Raw genomic sequence first — 10,667 nt, forward strand, 5'->3', positions numbered from 1 at the left:
TCTTCAAATACTTATTTACTTATTTATCTTACAGATAGAAAAGTGAAAAAATAAGTTATCTTCCAAAATACTTTTCAAATAAAAATAAGTATATATTATTTTAATCAAACTTTTTTTTCAAAAGTCATGAATTATGAGAAAAATAATATAATATTAAATTAAAGACTCCAAAAAACTCTTCAAATATGATTTTTCAAATGAAATAATATTTTTCTATTTTCAATATTGAAAAGAGAGAAATATCATCTCATTTGAAGAGTTTTTATCTTTTATTTTTTTAGTTGATATGGCTCTTCAATTAAGTGGTAAACTCTCATTTGAAAATACTTTTTATGTTGCTCTAATCATAACACAAATTGTGAATAATAAAGGACATTATCACAATTTATCTTATTTTATTTATTTCATTGCTTTTAATTTATATTTTTTCAGTCACACCATCCCATATTAATGTTTATTTGTAATAGTATTCAAGACGAAAAAAAAAACCTCATGTAATAAACAATAATAAAAGATGTAATAATAACAATTTAATTCTTATCTTTGATCTTTCAATCAAATAGTGCACACATTAATTTATATTAATAAGTTTACATTAGTAGTTTATATATGTATAATGTATATTGTGAAAAAAGAAAATGGAATAATGTTTTTGAGATAAAAATTTTATAATATATCAAATATAATAAAACTAATTGATGCATGCATGACATATGTAATTAAATTTAATGTAACTACAATGGTCTTTTAAAATAAATACACACATATTATAATATAATTTACTTATTTTATACATGTCATGATATCTTTGCGATGCCCCATTATATTCTTCAATCTAATTATTTTTTTTGTTGGAGGGAGTATATTCCTCAATTTAATTTAATTTAATTTAATTTATTATTAGATATATTCCTGAATCTTAACTGCGCATTTATTTTTGCTTCTTCAACTGCAGCATTAGTTACAAATACAAATAGAAAGGAAAGGAAAATAGCCATTCCCCATCTGCCAGTTCCCAGTTGCGATGCTGGTGGCAAAGGTAAATAAAGATCCATAAAGTGGTGTACCAGACTTGAAATTAACAGCAGTCAATGAGCTAAAATTTACTCGAAATTCAACATCACAAGAACATATGACTTGCATTATCAAAAATAACAATAATATATTACATTATATGTCGCTCTTATTTATAAGTTATAACCAACCGATAATTTTTTTTCTAATTTTTATTTTAATTTTCGAAAATGTGTTTTGTAAATGAGAACGGGGAAAATGGGTGAAGAAATCTGAAAAGCGGCAGCGGTCCTTGATATTTGAGTCCAGAACATTTGACCATGCGAATCGCGCGTACAGGCTGATATGAGATCTTCTATTCCTCCATTTAGGAAAGGAACGTAGAATCAGCAGAACATGGTGGAACTCTCAGATAGTCAGATTATCAGACTCAGATATCTACTTTGAGTGTACTGCTGTGCTGGCAGGTAGCCAGTCTGGTTGCCATTGCTGTTCATTTTAACTACGTAAAACGCCATTGCAATCTGCTACAGCCAATGTACTCTCGCGCCATTTAAAGCAGCCTATGGGCTATGGTAATCATGAGCTTAAATGACTAGTCATGTCATGCCCAACCAATCAAATTTTAAATACTCAAAATTATTAAGTAAAGATTTATTCCTACTCTCGAGATAAATATTTGATTAGTGCAAACGCCGGTGATGTGATCGCCTGATCGGTGCATTTGAAACAGAAAGATCTGGGCGTTGCTCTTTTAAAGCTATGTCCAACTTTCAAATAGATATTAAAAAATTTGGGAAATTATCTTTCAACCAACCTTTAATTATTGTAAATTTTTCTATAATTAAAATTAAGATTTATTTGTTATATTAAGTATTTTATGGATATTCTTATAATTATAATGTTTTTATTTTTAAACTTTTATAGAATAAAATAATTGTTTAATTCATCTAAGAATAAACTAACTAGTTATTATTATTAAAATGATTGATTAATATAAATTTAAAAATAAAAATTGTATAAATAAAAATTATTTATTATTATTAAAATTTTATAGTTCCATTTATTATGGTCACTGCTCTTGAATCTTGATTCTTGATTTAAAGTTCAATGTTGATGCTGCCACCAATTTAAACAGTAATTTTGCAGGATTAGGAGCTTTGGTTAGAAAGTCAAATGGTGAGGTCTTTACTATTGCAGATCCAAATAAAGTTGCTTTATCTATCAATTTTATATTAATATCTAAAGAATAATAATATATATACAAATTCTTGTATAATTATTTTTTTTTGTATAAACTGATATGGCATGATTTAACTGATTGAGTTATATATCTTCTGATCGACATGATTTATTTTTATTATTTTATATTTTTTTTAAACCAATGAGTTAATGTCAAATTAGTTTGTACAAAATAAATTCGTAGTTGTATCATCACTCTTAAATTTAAACGTTTTACTTGCAATCGATCGACTTGGCTAGTTCATATCTACACCGACGTGTCTATTTTTTGACCCTTAGATCTCTTCACCCCAAAACAAACTACAGATTTACTAAAAAAACAGAATTCAGGATACTTAACTCTCTAGAGTTGGTCATTAATGATGTGTCATCCATTAATTCAAAAGTTACATGTTTATAACTTATAAAATTTCATATTTAACCATTTTACTGAGATGAAATTTTTAGATATTCAAATGCATAAATGCGGCACTGCTCAAGTTTAAAAGGAGCTAATCACCAATTTGAGAAAATAACATAAATCAGTGAAAATTGGGGGGAGGGGGGATGTTTTACCCTAGTTTAATTATTATTGTTGTAAGTATAACCATGTAGACGCGTGCGTGTGTGATAACTTTATGATTTTTAATTAAATTAATCTAATACTAATGAACACTAATGTTATATGTGGTTAGGATAATCTAAGGGGAGAGGAAGATTCCTTTAGTCGAATAATACCTTACGGAATTTAAATTCATTATTAAGTATTGTGTAGCTTGAATTGCATTTAAAATTTTAAATATATATTTTTAACTCTTTTATTTTTTTATGAAATAACGTCTATATGGAGAGGGAGCTCAATAGATAAACAAATCAGAGATTTTGGTGTTGATGGGGGCAGTGGCAAAGCTAAAGGTTGCAGCCCGGGTTAGCTTTTTAATAATAATAATAATTAATTATAATTTATGAATTTGTCTTTATTTATATTTATAAAAAAATAAAAATAAATTTAATAGTCCACCCCAAAATATGGTGTTAGCTTCGCCACTGGATGGGGGAATGTAATGTGATCCACGAACTAGAAAATATTGCTTCTATAATGTTTATGAAAACTTGTGGATTGTTGTTTGACATTAAAAAAGAAAAAAAATACTAAATATTTAGTTTTTAAGTATTTTCCAACATAAAAATTTAATGAAATACTAGATTTATTTATTAGTTCAAAGATATATTTGTTCTTCCTTAAGTAATTATAATTTATAAAATAGTTCCGGATAATTTTATGAAATTATATATATATAACTTTTTTTTTCAAATACCCACAAAATCTTTTTCCTAACTCGTCAGTGACTCTTCATTCTCCTTTTATCCGCTCGTTCCGCTTCTCCATTCTGCTTTGTTATTATTGTTTTCCTTTTTATTATTAATTTATTTTAAAACCCAATCGATTCGAGGAAAGCAAGTCCTGTAAAAGTCAACTCACACGCAAACTCAGTGCTCGCATAGCACTCTACGAAAACCCATTATTGTCCTTGAAGGGATCGGTACTCATGTTTGAATAGGGGTAATTCGGACATCTAACAAAATCCGTAGCACTGCTGGAGGACTTTTGGGGGAGAGAAAGAGCAAAACAAAAACAAAGGCAACAGCTTTGGCCATAAACTCGCCGTGTTTGTCCTTCCATGCATTCCCGCCCATTCACACCCTTTGAAGCTTTCTGAAAAATCTTTACGTGTTCAAATCTCTGGTGAGTTTTCTCTTTCATTTATGTATTTTTTTTCTGCGTTTTATGTTCGGCCCTCTGCGTTTTAGTTTTGGTTGCATAAACTTTTGTTTTCAAGCATTGCAACGTACAGAGCTCATAAAGTTTCCTCCTTTACTCGCCGTTAGACTAGAACGTTGCCGTAAGTTTCCTCTCTTTTCTCGCCGTTAGACTAGAATGTTGCCATAAGTTTCCTCTTTTTCTTGGTGCATAAACTTTATGTTTTCAAGCGTTGTAATGCAAGAGAGTTTATAAAGTTTGCTCCTTTCCTCGCCGTTAGACCAGAACGCCGCTGTCAGTTTTCTCTTTTTCTCGCCGTTGGTTGTTACCTTTTTTAGTATCACCATCTGTCGCTTTCATTCTATTTTCATGCTTACTTTTGTATAATCAATGAGTTATCTGCAGTCTGCAGCGTGCCTTCTTTTTTTTTCCCTCCCCTCTTTGTGTTTTTGTTTCTGTAGCATTCTCCTCTCTTCTTTTTCCTCGCCGGAGACCTAAAAATTTTTCTGTAGCATTCTTCTCTCTTCTTTTGCTGTTTGTTTTTGTTTCTGTTTGTTTTGTGTTTTTGTTCTCTCTTCGTTTGTGTCTGTGTTTTCGTAAACTTTCTTTTGTTGTTGTTCTGTTGTGTGTATGTAGTAAATGTGTTTTATATTTTGTGTGTAGATATTGATGTCTTATTTTTCTTTGAATTTGTGACAGTGGGAAAACTGAATTTTTGCAGATGAAGAGGCAACCGATAGCAAAAAGAACCCGTTCTCAAACAAATCGCATGATTGAGGAGAAGTATAAAAAACTTAAGGAAAACAAAGGACAAGAAAAATATGGGGCTGAATCGTCTAGTTCTAAGGTTAATGAATCATCCAGTTCTAAGGATGATGAATGTGTCAAAGGATTTGAAATGGACAATGTGAGTGACAAGGAGGAGAAGGAGGAGGGGACTAGATCAAAACAAGTTGATGATGATTGTGGTGGTTTTTTGTCAGAATCAGAAAGTGACAATGATGGAAGTGATCCTTTAAGGCCAATTATAGTGGATTGTTGTCCTGAAGAAGATTTGGATTTAGATGCTGAGAATAGTAGTTTGGGGTCAAAGACAACTGATGAGTATGTAATTAATGATGATTACGTGGATGATGATGGTGATGATGACGGTGAGAAGGAGGAGGAGGAGGAGAGGGAAACTGATGATGAAAGTTTACTGGAAGCACGTACGAAAAATAAGGGGAAATTAAAAAAGTCAACCAAGGGAAAGCACAACCGTGAGCTGAAACATGATCATGTTGAAAGAATTATTTTGAAATCCATTTTGAATACGGAAGAAACTCCCTCAGAAGATTATCCATCTTCCAGCAGAGAGGTTTTAAGAGATGAGATGAGTCAATCATTCAATGATGATGAGGAGTCAACTCCATCAGAGAAATCAGAGTGTGATGATGGCTTGGGTTATCTCTGGGCTGAGATGGACTTTGCTCGCAAAGTCAGCGAGCTGCATTCCACTAACTCTTCCATCGTATGTCGAGTTTGTAATTTGATTGAGCACAAAAGCATTACATTAGGATTGTTTTTATTGATTTAAGTTTTTATATTCTTTCTTAGATTGCATTGTAACCTATTATTGTTTCCTGTTGGCTGCCTGACAATGTTATTCATAAATTACTCTGTGAACAAGTATTGGCAATTAGATTTTAAGCAATGCCATTATCATCCATATTGTAATTAAAAAGTAAAAAACAGGCTTACTCTTTTTTCTTTTTCAGGTGTAGGCTTTAGTTTAAAGGATATACATGTTGATTTAATAGATTTAATTGAGGTTCCAACTTCAAATTTGCATGCTGTAGACAGAAGTGAAATTGCTCTGTAGTAATTAGTATACCTATTGCTCTTTATTCTTTAAATTACTTCTAAGTTTTATGAACTTCTATTTTACATCAGAGGCTTATGGAATAAATTGATGATGCAAGGGTCAAATGCATGACTTTGTTGCTGTACTATATTATATTGATTCATATTCTTAATTGTGATCATTTAGCATGAAAATATGTTTGTTGAACTGATGAGGCATATGCTATAGTTAACAAATTTATGATTGTTTTAGCTAATCAAATTCATTATATTTTTGTTTATTGTTATTTGCATTTATGACAAAGATGCTTGACTTTGTTGCTGCCCTAAATTATCTTTATTCATATTCTTAAATGTGATTTTTAGTGATAAAAATATGTTTGTTGTACCGTTAAGGTATATATGTTCATGATTAGTGTTAACAAATTTATGATTGTTTTAGCTGATTAAGTCTATTATATATTGTGTATTGTTATTTGCATTTGTGATTAAAGATGCTTGGTTTTGTTGCTGTTCTAAATAATTTTGGTTCATTTTTTAATTGTGATCTTATAGCATGAAATATGTTTGTTGAACTGATTAGATATATATGTGTTCATGATTGGTGTTAACAAATTTATGATTGTTTGCTTATCAAATCTATTATATTTTGTTTACTGGTATTTGCATTTATGAACGAAGAATGTGGTAAACAGAAGTTGTTCCTTTTTAATTAGCTGGCTGAAAATGAAGCTGCTTCATCTAATGAGGTTGAAACTGCGAAAACTCGTTGTCAACGAGGGGATCATGATCTCATCCTTAATGAGGAATACGGTCTTTATTGCACAGTCTGCTCTTATATGAAGTCAATTAAAGATATTGATCCACCTTTTGTAAGTAATGACTTTTATGTTTTTCTTTATGTTGATTATTAGTTAAATTGCTTATGTGATGTACTTTGCATAGAGATGAGTGTTTCCCGAGTAGGAAATTACTTATTAAAAGATGTATATTGCACATTGTTTGTTATGGATTTAAATTATATTCATGAGCTGAATGCTTACTAAGATTTCAATTGCTAATCTGGAATTGGAACCAAAACATAGTAGATTATGTTAATTTGATTGATTTATGACAGAAGCTCAGTTTTTAATTCTTTTTGACTCTCATATCTCTCTCTTTTAATTTTTTAAAGAATAAATTAAGCATAACTTATCTGATTTTTTGAACTTTGTTTGGGATGTCGCAGGCTACATCTCCTAGTAGAAGAGCAGAATGGAGGGAGTACAACAATGTGGATCCTTCATTTCTTGACGACCTTAACAGCCGTGACTCTGGTTTTGACTCCCAGTCAGGCTGTGATCCCTTTACTCATGCCCAAGGCACAGTTTGGGAGCTTGTTCCTAGAGATGTTAGGAAAAAAATGTTTCCACATCAGCATGAAGGTTTTGAATTTATCTGGAAGAATATTGCTGGAGGAATAGACCTTGATGAGCTGAAAAACTCAACTAGTACTGGTGGTGGAAATGGATGTATCATATCGCATGCTCCGGGGACTGGGAAAACCGGTCTGACCCTTGTATTTCTGCAAGCATATATGAAATTGCATCCAAGATGCAGGCCTGTCATCATTGCTCCCCGCAGCATGCTGCTTACTTGGGAAGAAGAGTTTAAAAAGTGGGGAATTGACATTCCCTTTTACAACTTGAACAAGCCAGAGTTGTCTGGAAAAGAAAACAATGGTGCTGTGGCTTTAATGGACAACAGGAAACGTGGACGAGGGAAAGTGGGCCTTATACGGTATGTGAAGCTCTATTCGTGGAAAATGGGGACAGGGATTTTGGGACTTAGTTACAGGTTATTTGAAAAGCTTGTTAGTGGTGATGAATTAAGTGGAATCCTTCTTGACCTTCCTGGTCTTTTTGTCTTTGATGAAGGACACACTCCTCGAAATGATGACACTTGCATGTTTAAGGCTCTGAGCCGCATTAAAACAAGACGGCGTATCATCCTCTCAGGGACTCCCTTCCAGAATAATTTTCAGGAGCTGGAAAATACTTTAAGTTTGGTGCGGCAAGAGTTTGGAGAGGTGCTACGTACTGTTAGAAAGAGTGGGCACGAGAAAAGTAAAGCAAAACATGCCTCTCTGATCAGTTCCATTGGTAGATGTGCCAACCACAGAGATGATGAGAAACTGAAAGAGCTCAAAGAGAAGATTGCCCCATTTGTGAATGTACATAAAGGTACAGTGTTACAAGAAAGTCTTCCTGGACTGAGGCACTCTGTGGTTATTTTACAGCCAGACGAGTTTCAGAAGAGGCTCTGTAAGGCTGTTGAAGGAGTAAAGAGCTTTGTTGAATTGAATTATTGTGTCTCTTTAATCTCTGTGCATCCTTCTCTCTTACCTCAGCAATTCTTTGAGAGTTTTGATGTTGACAGTGCCAAATTAGCAAGGCTTAAATTGGATCCAGAGGCTGGAATTAAGACAAGGTTTCTTTTGATCCTCCTTGAGCTTAGTACTAATGAAAAAGTTTTAGTTTTCAGTCAATACATAGAGCCTTTAACCCTGATAATGGAGCAGCTGAGACATAGATTCAACTGGAGAGAAGGGCAGGAGGTATTATATATGGATGGCAAACAAGACGTGAAAAAGCGGCAGTCATCCATTAATGTTCTCAATGATCCATCCAGTCAAGCAAGGATAATGCTTGCCTCGACAAAGGCTTGTTGTGAGGGAATAAATCTTGTAGGGGCTTCTAGAGTAGTGCTGCTTGATGTTGTATGGAACCCATTTGTGGAGAGACAAGCTATAAGCCGAGCGTATAGGCTTGGTCAGAAAAGAGTTGTGCATGTTTACCATCTGATTACATCTGAGACATTGGAATGGGATAAATTACGTCGACAGGCTAGGAAAGTCTGGTGGTCTAATATGGTGTTCCCTTCTTCGGATGGAGGTGGTAATGATCAGACAACTGCATCTGAACCATTGGAGGATAAAATTTTAGAGGAGATGGCTCAACTTTACAACAATCCATCTGAAACATTGATTAATGCTATAATCCCTCAGCCCAAAGAAACTGAGTTGATTGAGACTTTTGGCGAGTTTCTGAATAAGAGCTCTTGATGGTATGTTCAACAATCTTCTTAAAGATGGTTGTTTAATCAGTAAATTATGCGAGTCATATTGCAAAATGTTATGTCTCATTAAATAATTTGGTATTGTATACCAAACATGCTGGCATGGTGTGCAGGCCCTAGGATACCAGATATTGTTTAAAGAAAGATGCCTAGTCCCTAGTATGTATTTATCTCCAAGCTGTTGTGTTGCACAGAAAATGCTTGTTCTTGCACTGCTCTGCTGTATTCTTCAAGGTATCTGGGAGCTAAGTTGTTCTGTCATGAACTTATGCTGCCATGGCTTTTTTTTTTTTGGGTTGTGTGCTTGGGAGTAACAAAAAAGATATCTGAGGATGAGGACAACACAGCGGCCGCCTAACAGAAAGGGGATTTTGATGTTTTGTAATTTGTGTGGAAACTTTTAGTGATTATACCGTGTTAAGCTATATTGACATCCCCTTTTTATACAAATTCTTTTGGAATTAAATATTTCTTTCTCCGTTTTTTTTAAGAACATATTTATCTTATTTGATGATTCTACTCTGTGCTTATGTCTTATGTCGCCTCTACATACATGCCTTTTTGAGTTGTGATTATATTAAATAATTCTGGAAATATTCCTCCTTTGGCTTTTTTGTGGAATTGGTTTATCAGGATGTTAAAGAGTTGTCTCTGTAAAATTGTATGCGACGGTGAATTGTACTAAACAAGAGATTATGTTGTTTTTGGTCCTATCATGGCTGTTGTTGACTTGCTGAAAAGGAAGGTTTTAGTCTTTGAGGATATATGACAGGGCAGTGGGTATGCTAGAATCTTTCAAATCCGTGCATCAACATATGGGTTTTAGTCACTAGGGTATTATGAATAGTCCTATCAATGTGGCTTCCCCGAGGCTTCATGGTAAAAGATGAGTGTGCACCCGGCCCGGACCCGGACGAACCCGGAAAATCCGGGCCGGGTTGAACCCGTACCGGAGTGTAAAAAATCCGGTATCCGAAATGAATTTTAATGACCCGGATGTTTCAGGTTGGAGGTAACCTGTATATCCGGAACCTGGATCCGGATATCTTATTTTAATATTATTTTTTAATTATATTTATTAATTAATATAAATACAAACATAACTTTCCAAAAAAAATATAAATACAAACAAAAAGGATCCCTAATTTTATCATATTGAAGTTGAAGCTGCCGCCTACTGCAGGCAAATTGCCCGCTGCCAAACAACGATCCAGGTTGCTACCGTCGCAAGTTCGCCACCATCTCAAGTTCGCCACCGTCCCAAACTTGGGTTCGCGCCACCGTCGTAAGCTTGGGTTCGCGCCACCGTTGCAACTCATACCCTTGGATTCACGGTGAATTGTTCACCACCGTCGCAGCCTCGCAGGTCACAACTCGTACTCTCGGATTCACGGTGAATCGTTCACCACCGTCGCAGCCTCGCAGGCTTGCAGCTCCTCTATTCATCATCGGCTGCCCTTTTTTGAGCTGTAACAACGCACCTTCATCATCATTTGCCGTTATTGCTCAGAAATTTATATTGTTGATGAGTGATTTACAATCTGGATGTGTTGTTGCTGGAAATGTATTAATATTTCATTTTTACAATTTTTAAAATTGATTTATTGATCCGGGTTTAAAACCCGGAATTCGGAAATCCGAATTTTTCCGGGTTTGAACCCGGACCGGACCCGGGTGAAGAAAATCCGGGTTTTAATCCGGGTCCGGAAGA

At 34.0% G+C, this 10,667-nt stretch overlaps 1 protein-coding gene across 1 annotated transcript; it reads left to right on the forward strand.

The window, feature by feature from the left end:
* The first annotated feature begins 4,132 nt into the window (after window positions 1–4,132).
* LOC18048134 (SNF2 domain-containing protein CLASSY 3) lies at window positions 4,133–9,360 on the forward strand. Its single transcript, XM_006440079.2, has 4 exons — window positions 4,133–4,139; window positions 4,697–5,507; window positions 6,556–6,711; window positions 7,068–9,360. The coding sequence occupies exons 2-4, from the start codon at window positions 4,719–4,721 to the stop codon at window positions 8,940–8,942; spliced, it is 2,820 nt and encodes a 939-aa protein (XP_006440142.1). The 5' UTR covers window positions 4,133–4,139; window positions 4,697–4,718; the 3' UTR covers window positions 8,943–9,360.
* The last annotated feature ends 1,307 nt before the right edge of the window (window positions 9,361–10,667 follow it).

Source organism: Citrus clementina, unplaced genomic scaffold, assembly GCF_000493195.1.
Source record: "Citrus clementina cultivar Clemenules unplaced genomic scaffold, Citrus_clementina_v1.0 scaffold_3, whole genome shotgun sequence".
In the NCBI taxonomy this organism is placed as follows: Eukaryota; Viridiplantae; Streptophyta; class Magnoliopsida; order Sapindales; family Rutaceae; genus Citrus; species Citrus x clementina.

What these genes read in the sequence shown, in the direction of transcription:
- LOC18048134 (XM_006440079.2), top strand. Translation starts at nt 4,719, where the DNA reads ATGAAGAGGCAACCGATAGCAAAAAGAACCCGTTCTCAAACAAATCGC. An exon ending in ATTCCACTAACTCTTCCATC is followed by an intron (nt 5,508 to 6,555) that starts GTATGTCGAGTT and finishes CTTTTTAATTAG; the next exon opens with CTGGCTGAAAATGAAGCTGC. An exon ending in AAGATATTGATCCACCTTTT is followed by an intron (nt 6,712 to 7,067) that starts GTAAGTAATGAC and finishes GGGATGTCGCAG; the next exon opens with GCTACATCTCCTAGTAGAAG.